This window comes from Garra rufa, chromosome 8 (genome assembly GCF_049309525.1).
Source record: "Garra rufa chromosome 8, GarRuf1.0, whole genome shotgun sequence".
In the NCBI taxonomy this organism is placed as follows: domain Eukaryota; kingdom Metazoa; phylum Chordata; class Actinopteri; order Cypriniformes; family Cyprinidae; genus Garra; species Garra rufa.
The window spans coordinates 33,767,000-33,789,253 of record NC_133368.1 but is presented as its reverse complement, the minus strand read 5'-3'; the positions used below and the strand labels follow the sequence as shown (position 1 = coordinate 33,789,253).

The following is a 22,254-nucleotide window of genomic DNA, read 5'->3' as shown; positions in this document are numbered from 1 at the left end:
AAAAAAATCTGCATTGTGAATTTATCTTGCAATTCTGATTTTATTACTTGCAATTGTGAGTTTATATCATGTAATTCTAACAAAATGTTAACATTGTAAGTTTATATCTCACAATTCTGACTTCATAACTCACAATTGTAAGTTTATATCATGCAATTCTGAGAAAAAAAGTCATAATTGCAAGTTTGTATCACACAATTCTGGGGGAAAAAAAGCCAGAATTACAATATATAAACTCGCAATTACAAGAAAAAAGTCAGAATTGTGATACGCAAATTCGCATTTGCGAGAAAAAAGTCAGAATTGTATTTCCTTACAATTCAGACTTATTTCTCACAATTCTGAGTTTCGATCATGCAGTTCCGAGAAAGAAAATCTGCATTGTGAATTTATCTCGCAATTCTGAGAAAAAAAAGTCATAATTGTGAGTTTGTATCATGTATTTTTTTCTACAGTAATTTTTCAAGTGTAGCTGTCACTATTGAGATGAGACACTTTTTTATTTACTTCAGTTTCTTTCATGCTTCTAAGTCACTGAATGTGTTAAGAGGCTCGCCCAATTTATAAACCTGTTGCTATTCTCAAATCCTAAGAGCTGCAGTGATGATGATGAAGATGAAGATGATGATGATTGTGGTTATTAGAAGTCATTTGGCTTATAGGAGCGTGACTAATGAAAGTAATGTTCCAGGTGATGCAGTGAATGCTTTTGTGTATGCGAAAATTACAGCTCATTTAGGCTTATTTGTACTTAGTGAGGGGGGAAAGTCTGTATATTTCTGCCGTCTGTGAAATTGATGTTATTTTTTCCAGCTTATGTTGACTGCTGATCTAATTTTATAGAGGCATAGCACACCACTGTGTATAGAAGCCTTGAGCCACAAAGTGTGGAGAAAACGAGAGGTAAAATCAAGTCAAAAGTACATTTGAATCAATTTCCTTTTTATATCATGTTTTTGAGGTATTTTTAGGGTTGATATATTTGAACAAAAAATGGATGGAAAAAATGATTTGCCAATAATAGAGGGAAAAACCTGCAACAGAAAGTTTAAGGGACAAATTGACAAAAAAGTACTTAGAAAAATCACCATGCAATTTTTCTCCTTTGTGGTTGAAAGCTTCCAAAACTGCATTATCAGGGTGAGAAATGATTTGAGTTTTTGTTTCTTTGATTTTTATAACATCGTGCTTCGCTTCAGGTCTTTCTAACCTTTTGACTGCTGGATCAAACCCAAACCATTTGGCCATTAGGCTGTTTTTAATGTCAATGAAATGCCATTCTCACGCCCAGCACAATGGCCTTTCTTTAATGCTTCATGAAACAGCTTTGCTCAGGCAAACTGACCGGATCGGACGCATGCAGAGACTAAATTCAAGTGCAATCAAACAAGGGTTTTCATGGGCACATTTTTTAAGATAAAAAAGGTCAGGTTTGCCAGTGGGGAAAGTGTACTGAAATTATGTGAATTATAACATGCTTGAGTGACCAAACAGCCGCTCTGCGGGGTTTCTGTTGTTCCATTTCTGGACACATTTTGTTTATGAAAGCCTTGAAAACAGTTTTATGGTTTGAATAAACAAAAAAATGAAGAGACAAATGTTCTAACTGGTGTACAATGATTTATAACCTTTCCGTACAATGAGAGCTGTACAAATTTTATACAGAAACATGGACACGTTGGAGGCAAGTATTACTAGAGGCGAAAAATGAAAGCCCACTGCTGCCACCCACTGGATATTTAACGTAATATACTTTTTTAGTATTTTTTTTGGTCAGAAAGGTAACAAAATGCCATAAAAGAGAGTAGCGTTTACTTACAGTACTTTACCTTTATTTTACAATCGTCTTGCTGTCCAGCAGCTGTCCCACAATCATCTGAAACGTAAATATGGAAAAGGCCAATAATCACAATTCAATATATGTGCGAAAGAACAATCCCAAATCAAAATGCAAATATTATAATAATGACATAAATTTCGATTACATTTTAAATAGCTAAGGTTTTTAAAATGGATGGCCACTCAAAACTGACAAGTCTGTTTTATGGTGGTTTGTCCTTTTTGAGCTTGACAGCCTCAGTATGGATATAACTAATTTCCAAAGAGAAAATAAATGATACAGAGTGAATAACTAACGTATTTCTTCAGGCATATTACTAAAACATCTACAAAACCAAATAAAATACTAAATCCTGTGGAAAAACAATACAAATAGTGCAAACTACGTGATTTCAGAACGAGTTTAATATTATAATAGTTTATTGCATTGAGATTTGACATGGCAGATAAGCAAAGACAACCCAAGATGAAGCTCCACTGCAATAGTAAATGCCAGTGCTTAGCAGGAGGTAATATGCTAACGTTACTTGGTATCTCTTACCTCAGTGCTTTCGTTTGGATAATAAACAAAAATAAGTGAATTAAAGCTGAAGTGTGTGGGTTTTAATGTTTAGATATGTTCTCCTTCCAGTTAAATATCCAAAGATGCACACTTGTAAGCCATTCATAAACGAAATCCCGCAATAAAAGTAAAACCGTCAAAAAACGCGTCAAAAAAAAACTTCCTTGTTTGAGAATCCCGAAGATCCCGACACAGCAACACTGGCTTAACCAATGGTGTGAGTTTGGGGCGGGGCTAAACTATTGTCTGACCAATGGAAAGGGAGCGCGTCCAATCCTGTTTGAATCATAGACTGTAGTTTTAAAATACACACTTCACCTTTAACTGTCAGAATTGCAAGAAATATAGTCAGAATTGCTGAAAAAACATAAACAAGAGACACAAACTCGCATTAGCGAGAAAAGTTTTTACAACTCGCAATTCCTCAATGTCTTGATTTCTCAGAATTGCGAGTTTATATCTCACAATTTTTAGAAAGAGAATGGTGAAATTCCCAAATGAAGAAATTAAGTCAGAATCGCATGATATAAACTTGCAATTGTTGTTAATCACGCAACTTTCTCAGAATAGCAAGTTTATAGCATGCAATTCTGCCAAATATTAACTCAAAAATATGATTTTTTTTAGAATTGCCTGATATAAACTCAAAATTGAAGTCAGAATTGCAAGGCATAAACTCAAAATTCTGCTTTTCTCCAAAATGCTAGTTTATACCTCGCAACTGTGATTTTTTTTCTTCAAATTGTAAGTTTATATCTCTCAATTTTGACTTCATAACACAAGTTAAGTCAGAATTGTGAGATATAAATTTGCAATTCTGAGAACAGTCACCCTCCCCCCTCAAAATTAAATATTTATTACTTATATATATATATACCGGTATATATATATATATATATATACACACACACACATACCTTGCAATTGCGAGTTTCTATCTCACAAAAAGTCAGGACTGCGAGACACAAACTCGCATTTGTGAGAAAAAAAGTCAGAATTGCGAGTTTATGTCTCATGATTGAACTTTTTTCAGAGAATTGCGAGTTAATCTCGCAATTGTAACTTTTCTCAAAATAGCAAGTTTATAAAATGCAATTACGACTTTTTTCTCCAAATTGCGAATCACAATTCTAAGAAAAAGTAAAAATTGCCAAATATAAACTCGAAAATTTGAATTTTTTTAAAGAACTGCGTGATATAAACTTGCAATTGCAAGTTATAAATTGTTTTTTTTTTTCTCAGAATTGTGAGTTTTGTATCTCGGAATTCTGACTTCATAAGACAAGTTATTAAGTCAGCATTGTGAGATATAAATTTGCAATTCTGAGAACACAGTGCCCCCCTCCCCCTCCATCAAAATTGGATTTTATAACTTGAGTTTATATTTCACAATTCTGAGAAAAGGTCAGAATTGGAAGAAAAAAGTCAGAATTTTATCTCGCAACTCTGACTTATAACTAACAATTAAATTTCCACATAGAAAATAATTAATACAGACTGAGAATGATATGAGGGCATCATTTTTGAAAGAACTATTTCTTCAGGTATTACCAAAAGCAAAAAAAACAAACAAATAAAATGCCAAATACTGTGGAGAATAGAACAAATAGTTTAATTTCAAAACAGTGCTTCTTTGCAAGTACTGTAATAATCATAACTACATGATTTCAGAACGAGTTCAATATTATAATAGTTTATTTGGATGTGAAAAACAGCATTGAGTTTTGACATGGCAGAAAGCAAAGACAACCCAAGATGAAACTCAGCAGAATGTAATATGTGATATTTACTTGACATCTCTTACCTCAGTGCTTTCGTTTTGGATAACAAACACAAGGAAGTGAATTAAAGCTGAAGTGTTTAGTTTTATTGTTTAAATACTTTTTCCTCCCAGTGAAATATCCAGAGATAGTTACTTGTTTGCCATTCATAAACGAAATGCCACGATAAAACTGTCTCAGTGGCGCCATCAAAACCTAACTCCACCAATAGCGTGAGTTTGGGGGCGTGGCTAAATAATCATCGACCAATGGCAGAAAGGGAGTGTGTCCAATCCCATTTAAATACACACTTCACCTTTAACTTAAAGGAACACTCCACTTTTTTGGAAATAGGCTCATTCTCCGACTCCCCCCGAGTTAATAAGTTGAGTTTTACCGTTTTGAATCCATTCAGCTGTTTTCCTGTTCTGGCGATATCACTTTTAGCATAGTTTAGCATAGATCATTGAATCCTATTAAACCAATAGCATTGCGCTCAAAAATGACCAACGAGTTTCAATATTTGTCCTATTTAAAACTTGACTCTTCTGTAGTCATATGGTGTACTAAGACCGGCGGAAAATGTAAAGCTGCGATTTTCTAGGCCGATAAGATTAGGAACTACACTCCCATTCCGGCGTAATAGTCAAGGAAGTTTGCTGCCGTAATATGGACGCAGCAGGCGCAGTAATATCACGCAGTGCCTGAAATTAGTTCCCAACTAGGTTAGCATTTGCACACGTGCTGCGTGATATTACTGCGCCTGCTGCGTCCATATTACAGCAGCAAACTTCCTTGACTATTACACCAGAATGGGAGTGTAGTTCCTAATCTTATCGGCCTAGAAAATCACAGCTTTACATTTTTTGCAGGTATTAGTACACAATATAACTACAGAAGAGTCAAGTTTTAAATGCGACAAATATCGAAACTCATTGGTCATTTTTGAACACGATGCTATTGGTCTAATAGGATTCAATGATCTATGCTAAGCTATGCTAAAATTGATATTGGCAGAACAGGAGAACGGCTGAATGGATTTTAAAACGGTAAAACTCAACTTATTAACTCGGGGGGGATTTGAAGAATTAGCCTATTTCCAGATAAAAAGGAGTGTTCCTTTAATAGGAGCTCATATGGCAACTGCTTCGTTTAGAATGAAAAGGCCATACACATTTGGAGTGATGACATGAAATACAAAAACATTCAACCAGAGCTTTATTTTAAAATCAATGGCAAGAAAATGGCACTAATGTTTTTTTTGTTTTGTTTTGTTTTTAAAGGAGGAAAATAAAGACCTAAGTACTGTGGAAGCCCAGCTGGGTCCAAGTTTTGAGAAACTAGAACAGGACCAAATATAGTTTGTTTCGAGAAAATGCAGATTTTTTCAACACATTATATTATAATCTTATCTGAATGGTAAAGCAAACAAAAAGATGTCACTTGTACCCTAAATGTTTGTGTACACACTCCAATTCTTCACATACAAAGGCCTCATTGGAGAAAATGGACATTCATTGGGTCATACCATCAGACTAAACTGAGAGAGAAAGAAATGCTGGTCGAGCTGCAGTGCAAAAATGGTGAAGATTTGTGGCATAACGGAATCATCCAAACTCGTTGTCCCACGCACCATAAACGCAAGGCTAAAATCAATATTTGCAGATGTGTTTGCCAAGCTTTAAACGACTGTGGCTGTTCTGAAACACTCAATTGCCATTTCGCCTCCTGCAAATCCATTTTCTACTAACAATTACATTGTAGTGTACTTGACAGGATACAGAAACCCTTTTTGGAGAAAGGCCAAACATATTTTGCTTACTTGGTTACAAGGCTAGCTGCTGATTTTATCCAAATGGATGCAGCGACAAAAAAGGGTGACTGATAATTTACACTTAAAAACCTTTCCTTTCTGTTCAAATGTGGAGGGTTGTAGCATTCCGTTAAGTATATATATATATATTTATATGTTTATAGACATCATTATAATATATTAATATATAAAATATATAATCTAAAATAGCTTTGACATTTTGGCTTTTGGAGTCAAAATATAAAATGCTAAAAATACAAAAACAGCCATATTTGACGGTTCTCTGTTCTTAAAAGTGTCTTAGGTGTATACAAGTGTCTGGTTTTGTGAATGTAAATTTGTGTTTGGAGCAGACAGCCACATGCCCTATTCATGCCGCCAGCGACTTGCATGTCACTATCCACCGTACTATTGGTTGCTTGTTCAATCTCGTTTTTATTGAATGAGAATCAGTTTCTTCTCTTTGTCAATATGGCAAAAAGCTGGGCTATTTGAGTCCATATACACTTAATTGTCATATGCATTGTTCTTAAATACTGTCCCTGCACATGATTAGAGAAGACAAAATTTAGTCAAAGCAATTCTCGACTACACTTTAAATGTGTTGCATTGTTGTACCTGGGCAAATTCCAACACTGAAAATGAATGACTTTGGGTCGTTTCAAGTCGTCTGCGGTGTGAACGGGCCTTTATTCTCAACTCTAGATCGCTCAGGGGTAACACTGTCAGCGCTAGCTCCCTTACCAGTAACAACCACAGTCGCTGCAGCAAAGTTCAGGAAACCATAAAGGGTTTATAGAGCTGCTGTGCTCACTATGGCCTTCTACCATATATTAGCTCAGTATCTACTGTGATATCACCTAGACAGTGTTGAACGCAACAGGACCGTATGAACAGAACTCTTTACATACACTGACGAATCATATACACATAAAACATGTGTTTTACAGGTATATTGGCTTCAGTGCTTCATGCAGTTTTGTTTTGAAGCCACCAGGACCAGTCGGTGGAGTAAGATCGCAGTCCAGCCACACCTGAGAGAGCCAAAGCCAGGTGCAGAGATTGCAGTTCATCTGTCCTCTCTTGGCAATAAAAGAAATATAAGACCGGGAGAACTGCTTTGTATGCCTTGAGATTCCTTTGTTTCTTTGGTCTCTGAGAATGAACCATCTTTCTGAGCTCTTCCATGCCTTAAATAAAGAGGACAAAGCCCTCTGTTAATCCTATAGGAAGTCTCAGTGTGCAAAGAGGCCGCTTTTAGACTGGCAGAGGCCTGTTTCCGAACAAATCCCTATTGTGATTGGTCCAGGATGATGCCCGTCAACAGCCTGGCAGGCTCGGCCCACAGCGTCTTCTACTCATATCATCTCAAAAATGTTCTGAATGTAAGACGCTGGGTGTTAACTGCTGTTGGGTCCGCCATTTAGGAAGTAGGTTGTCATTTCTCCTTTGCCTTTGACTTTCACAACGCCTCTGAACTCCAGTGTGTAGTTATACGAGCTGAGAACCTGGTAGAGGTCAGTTGTGACCTGATACAGAGAGAAATCAAAAGCACATGAGTATTTATGATGCAGAATTGACAGATGTACTGGTCTATTTTCTAAATTAAATCCAATGCTTGTTTTTTTTATTCATCTTGGGGTGCTGATTTTAATTGTGCCTGTTTTGCTCAAGAACTTCACACTTCCTCACAAAATATGTGCATTTGATTTTCACATTTTTTAATGATTCTTCAAGGGAAAGTTCACCAAAATGAAAATGACCCCATGATTTACTCACCCTTAAGCCATTCTGGGTGTACATGACTTTCTCCTCCAAGCTTTATAATGGCAGTGAATGGGGTTTAGATTTAATTCCAATAAAGTTGCATCCATCCATTATAAAAAGGATGTCTCTACACGGCTTCAGCGGAGGCCTTCTGAAGTGAATCGAAGGGTTTTTGTGAGCAAAATATCCATATTTAATACTTTATGAACCGTAATCTTTACCTTCTGCTAAGTGTCATACGCGCATTCACGAGAGAGTGGCATTCCACTAGATGACGTAGGACATAGGCGAACGCAGCCATGGATGCGGAAGTGACAAAGGAAAGGAAAACAAAAAAACAGTCATGAATTAGAAGCACAAAACAAGGATTTGTAAGAAACATGTAGAAGGATTTCGATATAAGCCAAGAGGAGACTGGTTTTGCTTTGCTGTAAACAAAACTTGGTTCTTGTGAGACTAGCATATTCTCACCAGAGTTCATGCTATGCTATGCCTCTGCATCCTACATCATCCACTGGAACGCCCCTCTCTCGTGATTACGGTTTATAAAGTTGTAAATATGGTTTTGTTTTTTGTTTTTTACAAAAACGGATTGATTCACTTCAGAAGGCCTTTTTTTTAACCACCCCGACCCATGTGGAGTACTTTTAATTATGGATGGATGCACTTTTATTGGACTTCAAAATCTTATTCTGCCATTATAAAGCTTGCAAGAGCCAGGACATTTTTACTAGAAAATAGATTGTATTCGTCTGAAAGAAGAAAGTCATACACACCTAGGATGGCTTGAGGGTGAGTTAATAATGGGGTCATTTTCATTTTTGGGCAAACTATCCCTTTAAGACATTATTTTTTTACAATTCTTTTGCAGACTGCAAGTTAAATAATACATTTGTATACTTATTTTTGTCATTACAAACATTTGACATTTGAGAACTACATTAAAGCAGATACATAGTGCCTTGTAAAAGTATTCATACCCCTTCATTCCTTTATTTCACGTTTTATGATGCTGCCTTTTGTTAAACGGTTTTAAACTACTTTTTTACCACATCAATCTACACTCCATGCACTATAATGCAAAAGCAAAAACAAAACTGTCACAACTTCATACATTTTTTAAAAATAAAAAAATGAAATAAGTACATTTCATAAGTATTCATACCCTTAACTCAGTACTTACTCTAAAGCACCTTTACAGCCTCAAGTCTTTTTGGGTATGATGCAACAAGATTTGCACATCAACATTTGTCAATTATCTGCCATTCTTCGCCTCACCTCTTTACCGCTCAAGCTCTGTCAGCTTGGATGGGGGGTGGCAGACATTTTCAGGTTTCTCCAAAAAATGTTTGATTGGGTTCAAGCCAATCAATGTCTATAAGCCACTCTTGCTGTGTGCTTAGGGTCATTGTCCTGTTGGAAGGTGAACCTTCTGTTCAGTCTGAGGTACTGAATGCTTTAGACTGGGTTTTCATTAAGGCTATCTTAATATTTAGGTGCACTGAGCTTTTCTTCTACTCTGACGAGTCTCCCAGTCCCTGCCACTGAAAAACAGCCCCACAGCATGAAACTGCTACCAGCACACTTTACTTTTGGAATAGTACTCTGCAGGTAATGAGCAGTGTCTGGTTTCAACAGACCACATTCAATTAAATTTGCCACAGGTTAACTTCACTTGAAGTGTAGTAACATCTACAAGCAATATGCTCCTGAGACAAAATTCAACTGTCCAAGATAAGGGTATGAATACTTTCGCAAGGCACTGTATACAGTTAATATATGCATTCGAATTTCATTCTAAAAAACTGTATGAGATTAAAAGTTTATATTACTTATAATAAATGTGATTTGATCTGGACATTCACAGAGATCAAGAATGCATCTCACCTGTATTCTCTCAGGTACCCCAGTGCTGTCCATACGGCTGGCTACATTCACAGTATTCCCCCATATGTCATATTGCGGTTTACGAGCCCCAATGACACCAGCCACGACGGGACCTATATTGAGACCTACAGTACAAGGTAATTTATGAGCTCTCGTGACAATAAGCTTTTCATTTTCCAACAGTAAAGTATATGTTTTTGTCTGACAGGATGTTTAAATGCTACAGAAAGCCTTTTTGAAAAGGTAAAGGGACCATAAAATGACACAAATGATAATTACAGATTTGGCAGCTGGTGAAATTGTACTACTACTTTAAGAGTGGCTAAGCCAAATCCTTACCGATCTTCATTTTGAAGTTATTGAAAGAGTGCTCATTGATGTACTTCATCTGGTCCATGAGGCGCATAGCATAGTCGGCTAGAGCGCGAATGTGCGACTTTCCTGCTTTATCATAAGTGGAGTCATTAAGCCCAGACGCGGCCATGTAGGTGCTACCAATGGTTTTGATCTTTTCTAGTTGACGAAACTGATCCTCACTAATGATCTGCAAGAAAAGTGAAATGAGGCGAAATGATGACTTTCATCTATAAATGAGAAGGTATTAAACTTCTACATTTCTAAGAACAATCGGTTTAGAAAGATGTGAAGATCCAGGTTTCACACAGGTTTAATTTGAAAACTGTTGCAAAGTGAATAAAAATTTTTTAATGCAAGAACTAAAATACAGTATAAATATAGTTTAAAAATAAAGACTGTTTTCCATTTATTAACGAATACTAATAAATAAAAACAAATTAATAAACACACTCACACTACCAGTCAAAAGTTTTTAAACAGTAAGAGTATCAAGTATCTTTCTCTCACTAAGCCTGCATTTATTTGATCCAAAGTACAGCAAAAACTGTAAAATTTGGAAATATTTTTACTATTTAAAATAACTGTTTTCTATTTGAATATACTTTAAAATGTAATTTATTCCTGTGATCAAAACAAACTTTTCGGAAATTCAGAATTTCAGAAACCATTCTAAAATGCTGATTTGCTGTTCAAGAAACATTTATTATTATTATTATTATTATTATTATTATCATCAGTATTTTTTTTTTGGTAAAGAAATTATACTTTTTAAAAGAAATTGATACTTTTATTTAGCAAAAATGCTTTACATTGAAAAAACGTGATGATAAAGACATTTATAATGGTACAAAATATTTCTGTTTCAGATCAGTGCTGTTCTTTTGAACTTTCTATTCATCAAAGAAACCTGAAAAAAAATCTACTCAGATTCAACATAATAATAAATGTTTTTTGAGCAGTGAATCAGAATATTAGAATAATTTCTGAAGGATCATGTGACTGAAGTCATGATGCTAAAAATTCAGTATTGAAATCACAGGAATAAATTACATTTTTAAATATATTTAAATAGAAAACAGTTATTTTAAATAGTAAAAATATTATTTTTTTTACTGTACATTGGATCAAATAAATGCAGGCTTGGTGAGCAGAAGAGACTTCTTTAAAAAAAACATTAAAAATATTACTGTTCAAAAACTTTTGACTGGTAGTGTATATATTTATGAAAAATGCTTTTAAATATAGATGACTTTAAAATAATTACTTTTTTAAAATAATTTTTCATGATTGATAGTCTTTTTAACACCAACTGCAGCTTTTGCAAACAAAGTTTAGAAAATGAAACGCAAGAAAGTTAGTCGATTGTACTGTATCTCACTCAAAAGTAGCTTAAAAGCATCACACCAGTTCTAAGGTTTGTCAGAAGTTGCCATACCTCATCAAAATCAGCGATGATCTCGTTGAGTAGTCTCAAGCACTCCACACCTTCATTATTGGCCTCCAGTTCCACGTAGAACTCAGAGAAGTTGCTGATAGAAGCAAACATGACAGCCACACATTCGCACGACTGATAATACAGCTCGTCATTCCGCCGCTCGCGGGCCAGAAAGTGTGCGGCCACATCTTTGGGCAAGATGTTGTGGAGAAGCCGACGGTTGTAGGCCTGAAGTTCTTCCATCTCCTCCTTCTCCTCTGTGGCCTACGGATACAACAAAAACAGAGGATTATGCTACAAATAACAGAAAAGTAGAGCAAACAACTTGATAAACGCTGCTTTTTGTTTTCTTTGCGCATAAAAAGTATACTTGTAGCCTCATAAAATTAAGGTTGAACCACTGATGGACTGTTTTATTGACATCCTTACTACCTTTCTAGGCCTTGAATGTGTTGTTGTTGCATTGCTGTCTATGCAGGGTTCAGATAGCTCTCGGATTTCATTAAAAATATCTACATTTGTGTTTTGAAGATGAACGAAGGTCTTACCATTTTGGAACAACATGAGAGTAATTAATGACAGAATTTTCATTTTTGGGTGAACTATCCCTTTATCTATTTGAAAACATCTGCAAACACACCTGTAACTTCCAGAGAAAGTCTAGTCTGGCTGTAGACTCCACCTGCTGTGCATGAAGGTAGAGCGCCAGCACAAAAACTGTGATGACGACCGGAGTCATGATCTTTAGAGGAACCCGTGTGTCTGTCACACAGCTACAACACAGAGAGTCAACAATTTCACACTAAAAGGAGACAGCATGATGATCAAAAGCGTTCAAATCAAATATACGTTAATCTTTTAACATGATTAATATCATATCACAACACTATCAGGCTACAAGGTGTGTACAGCATGTAGTGACAGCTATTTCCATAGTTCCACTGGCATTTCTTTGAGATCAGAGTTTCGTTTTCATTGATTTTATCTTACCTTGTTCCATTAATATACTCTCTGTGAAGACAAAGAAAGAGCAAATGTATCAGAAGGATAGAGCACAGCAGACTTTATCTTCAGGATAAAGTAGAACTGATAAGAAAAATCAGCAAGTAAACATTCAACAGAGGATTCATTAGCACAGGAATAAATTACATTTTAAAATACATTAAATGGAAAATATTTATTACAAACTGTAACATTTTACAATATTACCATTTTACTGTTTTGATCAAATAAATGCAGCCTTGGTGAACGTAAGAGACTTCTTTCAAAAACAAAACCCTACTGAACCAAAACCTTCGAATAGTAGTGGAAGTGTATAATACATTGAGCTAAAACTGAAATTCTAGAAAATATTTAGCAGTTCCAACCGCCCACAATTCCAAAAACAATCACAAGACACAAACTTAATGTTCAAAGAAAAAAATATATTTTCTATAGAATGTATGATGAGGAGTAGGGCTGGGCGATTTGGCCTAAAATCAAAATCTCGATTAATTGAACATTTTAACCCGATTACGATTAATGAACGATTATTTTATTCATTAATAAAATTATATTTAAATAATATACATTTTTTTGCCCTCATAGTTCACTGACAAGTTTTGTACAGTAAATATGCACACAAGTGAGACATTTTTGAATGAAGGGTGCACACACTATCTACTATCAATGATTATTTATTGAACATCAGTGTTGAACAACTGAAATTAAAGCACACATTGCTTAAAATGAAAAGTCACATTTTTCTTAAATTAGTGAAAATAAATAACTTGCACTTTTGGAAACAAAATAAATTATTTATAAAATAATAATAAATATTAAAAGTAGAAAATAAGCAGTATCTCTTCTAAATAAAATTACTCTTGTATATCCTGTAAATACTTTTTACTGTATAAATACTGTTTAAGCTCTCCATCGACATGTCGGCGGAATAACGCAACGTAACGGAGCGGGGTCACGTGACTCCACACGCAGTAGTGTTTTTAAAGGTAAAGTAATTGAAATAATTGACCTGGAAAATTTTGATCGATTATAGGTTCTGAATGTCGATTTCGATGACTTTTCGATTAATCGCCCAGCCCTAATGAGGAGGACAACACTGAACCAAGGAATTGTGCAGCTTGTCTAAAATCTAGATACTCACATGGCATTGGCCATGACCAGCAAGTCCACGTTGTCAAAAAGGCTGACCCCGGGCACCTCCATGATGAGCACGTACAGGATCTCGATGAAGAGCATGAGGAAGAGTTTACCAATACTGCTGATCTGTAGGAACACTGAGCAGGCCAGCAAACTGAGCAGCACACATGAAGAGAAATACTGCAGAAAGAGAAAAACATTCAGATATTAGTCTTTCTTTTCATCCTTAACTTATTCCATATATGATTTATCAAAAGACAAGCATTTTAGAGCAGTGCCTAAAATTTCAACCATGAAAAATCACTGCTGTAAAATATCGATTGAAGTTGTCAGACATGAAACCTAGTTTCAAGCTGGTCCAAACGAGTTAGTACCTGGACTACATACAGGTGTAGTTTACCCAAAAAAGAATATTTGCTGAAAATGGACTTACCCTCAGGCCATCCAAGATAATGGGTTTGTTTATTCATCAAAACTAATGAAGCGAAAAAAGCTTCTTCTCACTTCAAAATCCACAACATACGTTTAGAATTGTTTTAGACTGGTTTAATAATGGATTTGTTATTACAAACAAGCAACCTTTTGCTTCACCAAACATTATTTCATGGACTGGAGTCATTTTGCATTACTTGTGAATTATTGTGATGCTTTTATCAGCTGTTTGGACTCTCATTTTGATGGCACCCATTCACTAAAAAGGATTCATTGGTGAGCAAGTAATGCTATATTTAATGAAGAAACAAACTCATCTACATTTTGGATGGCTTGAAGGTGAGTACATTTTCAGCAGATATGCTTTTTTGGGTGAATTATTCCTTTAACCATTCATCATATTACGAAACTACAAAACTGAACTGATCTGAGAACAGTGCCACACCTCTGGGAAATTGCAGGTGGGTGATGAGCTGTTGCAGAGGCTGTCCTGAGACCAAAGCGAGTAGTTGAAGGAGGAGCTGCGGACATGGCAAGCATTCACATCGCTGGGGCTGATGTTAAACTCCCGCCCTAAACATGTCTTCAGGTCATCCGTACTGCAAGTGAACTGAAGGACAGATGAAAATGTTTCTTGGATAAAAATAAGTGACAGTATTTCATTTAATTAACCACTACAGTAGATCACATTATTACTAAACTGTGAAACATTTCAAGCTCAAAAGTCAATTACTTATAGGGAGAGTGTACCCGAAAATAAAAATTCTGTCATTAATAACACCCTCATGTCTTTCTAAACCCATAAGACGCAACGCAACTGACATATTCAAGGCCTGGAAAGGTAGTAAGGACATCAGTGGTTCAAAGACTGACACAGAATAGAAGAAATTGTTGAATAAAGTAATTATTTTAGTTTTCTTTAGTTTTCTTATTAAAGTATTCTCGTAGCTTCAGAAAATTATGGTTGAACTACTGATGTAATACGGACAATTTTAATGATGTTCCTACTACCTTACTGGGTCTTGAACGTTGTGTTGCTGTCTATGCAGGGTCAGAAAGCTCTTGAATTTCATCAAAAACATCTTAATTTGTGTCCCTAGATGAACAAATATCTTAGGGGTTTGGAGCGACATGAAGGTGAGTAATCAATGACAGAATTTTTATTTTTGGGTGAATTATCCCTTTGAAGCATATGATTTCAGTGCCACTAGCAACACTAAACATATTTCTATTTTTGCAATTCTCTCTCTACTCCTGTAAGTTATCAAATATTGTGAGAAAGATTACGTGTTAGTTGTATTGCTATACGGCTACATAGTATATGTATCACTAGTGTATCAAAGTATCAAGTAAGTATCAAAGGCATTAAGGCACAGAATCCTGAGGTTAAGACTTGTGAGACTCACAATGTTAATGAAAGCGGAGAGAAAGACCAGGACGATTGTAAAAACCCCCACCAGGGTGCTGTTGAGTCTGGACTGAACAATCCTTTTTGACAGGGTTTGCAGAGGCACAGGGAAAAACTGTCAATAGAGAGAATAATGAAATGAGTTTCACAATATTACTAAACATAACTCAACAGTATCTGAGAATGATTTAATGTCACATGATGAAAATAAAATCTAATTTTAAATGAAGAACTTACTACTCCAAGATTTCTGAAAATAACACCATTCCCACAAAAAAATGTAAATGTTACAAAATGTTTCTTGAGCACTAAATCAATATATTATAACGATTTCTGAAGGATCGTGTGACACTGAAGACTGGAGTAATGATGCTGAAAATTCAGGTTTTATAAGTAATATTTGACAAAATTACTGTTTTTACTGTATTTTTAATTAAATAAATGCAGCCTTGGTGAAAATATATATTTGTATATATACTTTCTGTAAAAAAATAACACAAAAAGGTCTTATAGACCTTGTGGGTTTGCAGAGAATTTGTAGAACAGGCTTTTATCCAAGACTTTTTACGGGTCAGAAAGTTCAGAATCTAATTCCACAGCATCTCTAAGGAAAGACCTGCGACGCCCCTTGCCATCCATGGAGCAATGCAGTGACAGTTCCACCTCAGTGTGCACAAATGAGCTGCCAGCGCTTTATTGTGTCTTTGGCTTTGCTCTGTATGACTCATTGTCTCTGGAGACCTGCTCAAAGTTACACAACTAAAAGCCCAATATCAATCAAACTCGTCAGGTTATTTTAGTGGAGAAAGTGAAGGCGGATAAACACTTGGATTTAGCGATGATGTGTCTGTAAGTGTGTTAGGAAATGGTCTGTGAAGGACGTGTTAAGACGTATTGTTTTTCTAGGACTGAGGATGTTTTTTTTTCTGCATTGTTTGTAGATGCCAAGTTACCAAGGTTTGTCCTTTGTTGACTTTATCATGTAATAATAATAATTACAATTATTCAGAATTTCATTTATTGCACATTGACATTATATACAGTGCCTTGAGGAATTATTCATACCCCTTCATTTTTTTCACATTTTGTTATGTTGCTGCCTTATGTTAAACTACTTTAAAATGACTTTTTTTCCCCACATCAATGTACACTCCCTACTTCATAATGGCAAAGCAAAAAATAGGTTTTTAACATTTGTGCAAATTTATTAAAAATAAAAAACGGAAAAGATCCCGTTGCATAAATATTCACACCCTTTTCTGGGACACTCGAAATTAAGCTCAGGAGCATTCATATTGCTTCTAGATGTTACTACACTTCGAGTGGAGATAAACTGTGGCAAATTCATTTGAATGAGTGTGATTTAGAAAGGCACACACCTCTCAAAAAAGGTCTAACAGCTGAAAATGCATATCAGACCAAAAACCAAGTCCTGAGGTCAAGATAACTGCCTGTAGAGCTCAGTGACAGACTTGCATTAAGACAATGATCTAGGGAAGAGTTCAGGAAAAAAATCTGCTGCATTGAAGGTTCACAGAAGCATGTAGCCTCCATTATCCATGATGGAAGACGAATGGAACAACTAGGACTCTAGAAAATGTCTGCCAGCCCCCATCCAAGCTGACAGAGCTTGAGAGGTGAAAAGGTGAGACAAAGAATGGCAGATAATTGCCAAATGCAGATGTGCAAAGCTTGTCACATCAAACCCAAAAAGACATGAGGCTGTAAAGGTGCTTCAACTATGTACTGAGCTAATGGTATGAATACTTATGCAATGTACTTTGTCATTATTATGGTGTATGGAGTGTAAACTGATGTGGGGAAAAACTAATTTAAAGCAGTTTAACATAATGCTGCAACAAAACAAAATGTGAAAAAACGAAGGGTTATGAATAATTTCACAAGGCACTGTAGAGTACATTTTGCACAATACCAACATTTCACTTACCCCAAAACAGGAGTAAATTGCTGAGATGAACATGACCACTATCAGGAGGACCAGGCACAGCATATAGAAGCCAACCATCAACCCAGAGCTACAAAAGCAACACACAGGTGTACAGAGAGGGAACCAGGTGAATACAATAAAAAAAAAAGGCTATGTACTGATTATATGTCATAATTAACATAGGGCCTAAGGGAAAGGAAAGGCCTGCTTTGGCTGTTTTGGCTCCTCGGGTACTAACTGTCTTCACCTTTACAAAGTCGAAATGAATGAAAGCTTCTGTGTATGAAAGCTATGTGACATTCCCATTCAAAATCGAACAATACCTTCTCTAAGCCTGTGGCTTGTTTGAATGGACTAGAAAACATTTGCTAGGATCAGGTATTTAACTGAAGTGTACTTACTGTGGCACAATGACGATTTGAATGAAGCAGACGAATAAAAAGACGAGGGAGGCACAGGCTACGTATGCTCCGAACCTGGCGTCTACCTGTTTGGAGTACTGAGAGATGGTAAGGAAAGAGAAAAGAGTGGGGTTACAAATACAGTTTCAATAGCATGTGAAAGCAAGTAGTGTTTTATGGACTGATGGGTGTGGATGTGTTAATGTTCATTGTTTACTTCAGTTTTTACTGAAAAGTTTTCGTTACGTTTTAAGACATATTCAGGTACTTTCTAATATTTCCATTTTTTTTTTTTCCTTCAGAGTAATGGAAACTCCAAAAGGAAAAATCATGCATTAAGGTGGGTGAAAACTTTTTGAATTTGAAGATCATTCATCACTTATTTTGTCACCTGAGAAACATTCAACTATCTTCAGTATCTTCTGAAGAGCTGTACTAAATGAAAAAATATGATATTTAGGCAAAATAAGAAAAATGTACACATCTCCCATTCTGTTCAAAAGTTTTCACCCCCGCTCTTAATGCATGTTTTTTCCTTCTTGGGCATCAGTGAGCATTTGAACCTTCTGTAATAGTTGCATATGAGTCCCTCAGTTGTCCTCAGTGTGAAAAGATGGATCTCAAAATCATACAGTCATTGTTGGAAAGGGTTCAAATCCACAAAAATGCTGGAAAACCAAAATATTTGTGGGACCTAACAAATTTTTCTGAAGAACAGCAGGCAGTTTAACTGTTCAGGACAAACAAGGGACTCATGAACAACTATCACTGAACAAAACAACAACAAAAACAGCTGTGGATCATTCAGGTAAGAGCACAGTATTAAGAATCAAGGGGATGTAAACTTTTGAACAGGGTCATTTTTATGAATTCAACTATTAATTTCTCGTGGACTATATTCAGACATCTTTTATGTGAAATATCTTATTCAGGTCAGTACTAAATAAACAACAACATGCATTTTGTATGATCCCTCTTATTTTGGTAAAATAATTAACATTTTGCAGATTCTGAAAGGGCAATGTAAATGTTTGACCTCAACTGTATTTAACTGTTTGTGTAACTCAGTTGCAATTGTGCTTAGTTTGTTGAAAAAAAACAAACAACTAAAATAACACAGAAGTGTCACTTAATTCTGTCACTTAATTCTTCAGAAATAATTATTTATTCATAAAAAGCTAAAAAGAAAAGCATTTATTTAAAAGATATCTTTAGTAACAATTCTTTCTGACCCCAGTTTTTAAAAAAACAGAGTAAATATGTAAAATATCAAGTAAATTTCTTCAAAGAATATGGAAGATAACTCTTCAACAAAGACTATGGAAGATAATTGTTTCATTCATGAGCCTAAAATAGACATTCTGGACACAGACAATGAAAGCAACAAAAGCAATAATTATCTCCACTACAAACTGGAGGCAAGTCTCTGAAAAAACCGTATGATCAGTGCCAGAAGTACGAGTACCAGCAGACAACCAGCTAAAGGTGGATGTGACTGCAAATGGAGAATGAGAACGCAAATGCAGAGGCTGAGAGACTTTCTTTCTATTACTCTTACATCACTATCTTCACAAAGAAACCTAGCCTCCTACACTGTCACAAAAACTCCATCTTTTCTGGGAAAGTTTGGGCATCTCTCTGAGGAGGGGGAGGTCAGTGGTGACAAATGCTTTGAAGGTAACGCCATAAAATGACTTAAATCACAGTGCGGCATTAAGACGTCAGTCTCTGACTCATTCTGAACCTGGACCTTGAATTTCACTGCCTCTATTCATCTTAGCAGCGTGCTACATCTTTGAGCTATGCTGAGTACTTTTAGGCCATCTGCACAATAATACTAACCTAATGGACGTCTGATTGGCTCTCTGCTCTATTTCTTGCCATGCAACCGATGAACAATTTACCAGTTACATTAACTAATGAGCTGTTAAATGGTTAGTTCCTGCTCACAAGTCATGCAATTTACAACAAAATTCCTAGAAGGCTAGATCATTTTAGCTTGATGACACATTTGACTCAGAAGAACTGGCAACTATACTTTTTTTGATAATGAAAATAATAATTGTTTAAGCTTGCAAGGCATAAACAGACAATGTAAGGTGAAAATCAAGATTTTCAGTGGACAACAAAGTGAAAAACGTTTATTTTGGCCTATTCTTCACAAGCTTTTGTATAGTGCATAACTACCTCTATAATGTTTTTGTCATTTGTGAAGCTTGAAAGATGTGATCAGTGCTATTTTAGTATTTATTCTAGAACTGTCATTAATCATTTTGGTAATCGAGTAACTGGTTGATTATTCTCACGATTAATCGAGTAATCAGATTTTTTTTTTTTTTGGTGGTGGTAATAAAAATAGACCTAAGCGAACAATAACCTTTAAAATGACTTGAAATACAGATATAATCACGATAACAGCATATTGAGAAAGATACTGATGTATTCTCCTGTTAGGTAGGTTTATAAATGGTTTACCTTAGAAATCTGATGAAATGGTGTTCCCAGGTGAACGTTATGATGAACCAAAATTCACAACAAAATGCAGAGATGGATTTTGAGACGCTCAGCATATGTAAATGATCATATTTTGCCAATTAACAAAAATGTACAGATAATGTACTCACCCCCTTGTCATCCAAGATGTTCATGTCTTTCTTTCTTCAGTCTTAAGGAAATTATGTTTTTTGAGTACAACATTTCAGGATTTCTCTCCATATAGTGGACTTCTATGGTGCCCCCGAGTTTGAACTTCCAAAATGCAGTTTAAATGCAGCTTCAAAGGGCTCTAAATGATCACCGCCGAGGAAAGAAGGGTTATTTTCTAAAATAAATTACAATTTATATACTTTTTAACCTTAAATGCTCGTCTTGTCAAGCTCGGCAAGACGAGCGTTTGAGATTAAAAAGTATATAAGTTGTTAATGTTTTTAGAAAATAACCCATTGTTTCACTAGGAAAGACCCTTCTTCCTCAGCTGGGATCATTTAGAGCCCTTTGAAGCTGCATTTAAACTGCATTTTGTAAGTTCAAACTCGGGGGCACCATAGAAGTCCATTATATGGAGAGAGATCCTGAAATATTTTCCTCAAAAAACACCATTTCTTTACGACTAAAAAAGAAAGACATGAACATCTTGGATGACAAGGGGGTGAGAACATTATCTGTACATTTTTGTTCTGAAAGTGAACTACTCCTTTAAGTCCCCGGAGCCATGTGGAGTACTTTTTATGACGGACGGATGCACTTTTTTGGATTTCAAAATCTCAACACCCATTTACTGCCATCGTTAAGCTGGGAAGAGCCAGGACATTTTTTAATATAACTCAATCATGCAGTGGTGTTTAGGTTTATCTTGTTATTGAGGCTGGTGACTGACATGAAAGACATACCTTCTTCTCCAGGTCAGGTTCTCTGAATGTCAGCAGAAATTTCTTGACGTGTTCGGACCGTAAGCGGTCGATGCTTCGAGCGTCAATGGCACGGCCCAGAAACTCATCCACCTCATCCTCAGGGTTCAGGTTTTCTTGCGTGTTTCTGAAAATGAAATGTCTAGATAACAAGACGAGACATAGTTTTTCCACCTTCTTCCTCCCCTCTTAAGTTATCCTTTAACTTAATGCTATACAGCCAGACCACCAAAAAGCGGCAGCACGAGACCCCCAAGAAACACTTAATGACAGCGTTAAGGACAGCTCAGAATCACCATGATTACCAGCCTTTATATGATTAGCAATTTTGTCAGAGAGAGTTCAAGGCCTTGCAGTCATGAACATGCAATTCAGTAACAACTCAATCACATCAGCAAAACAAAGTCCAGCACTTTAAGTATTTAAAACTTTAGCCATCAAGAAATATGGAACATTTTAGCATTTGTATTCAAATACTGTAAGTGTTCCCATTGACAAAAAGGTGTTAAAATGGACATATGTGACCCTGGACCACAAAACCAGTCCTAAGTAGCATGGGTATATTTGTAGCAATAGCCAAAAATACATTGCATCAGTCAAAATTATTGATTTTTTTTATGTCAAAAAATCACTAGGATATTAAGTAAAGATCATGTTCCATGAAGATATTTTGTAAATTTCCTATCGTAAATATATCTGAACTTAAATTTTGATTAGTAATATGCATTGCTAAGAAATTTTTTTGCACTCTGAGATTCCAGATTTTTTAAATAGCTGTATCTCTGACGAATATTGTCCTATTCTAACAAACCATACATCAATGGAAAGGCTTATTTATGAAAAAAGAATTGGCCAATTTGACTGGTTTTGTGGTCCAGGGTCACAAATAATGGATTTGTAGTCTGAGTTTAAGTCTTGATTATGAATTGCCTAAAGAAGCAAACTGGCTTCCCTATCTGTATTCACACGTTTATATAAACGGTGACTAGTTAAAATGCTAGACATGCACAGTGATACATGCATAAGTATCAAGAGGCCCATGACACCAGTTTCTGACACTTTTCAACACCTCTGGAAAAGTGATGGATATGCTCACACT

At 35.7% G+C, this 22,254-nt stretch overlaps 1 protein-coding gene across 1 annotated transcript in view; it reads right to left on the bottom strand.

Annotated features, from left to right (window-relative positions):
- Positions 1-4,078: 4,078 nt before the first annotated feature.
- adcy5 (adenylate cyclase 5) overlaps positions 4,079-22,254 on the bottom strand; it is a 181,790-nt gene continuing 163,614 nt past the window's right edge. Inside the window, exons 10-21 of the mRNA XM_073845493.1 lie at positions 21,138-21,282; positions 17,749-17,846; positions 17,348-17,435; positions 15,398-15,514; positions 14,437-14,601; positions 13,564-13,739; positions 12,411-12,431; positions 12,061-12,193; positions 11,421-11,684; positions 9,968-10,172; positions 9,629-9,753; positions 4,079-7,503 (exon numbers count right to left, since the gene is read on the bottom strand). Of these exons, the coding sequence (XP_073701594.1) occupies positions 7,375-7,503; positions 9,629-9,753; positions 9,968-10,172; positions 11,421-11,684; positions 12,061-12,193; positions 12,411-12,431; positions 13,564-13,739; positions 14,437-14,601; positions 15,398-15,514; positions 17,348-17,435; positions 17,749-17,846; positions 21,138-21,282 (1,666 nt within the window). The 3' untranslated portion in view covers positions 4,079-7,374. The remainder of the gene's footprint in view (positions 7,504-9,628; positions 9,754-9,967; positions 10,173-11,420; positions 11,685-12,060; positions 12,194-12,410; positions 12,432-13,563; positions 13,740-14,436; positions 14,602-15,397; positions 15,515-17,347; positions 17,436-17,748; positions 17,847-21,137; positions 21,283-22,254) is intronic.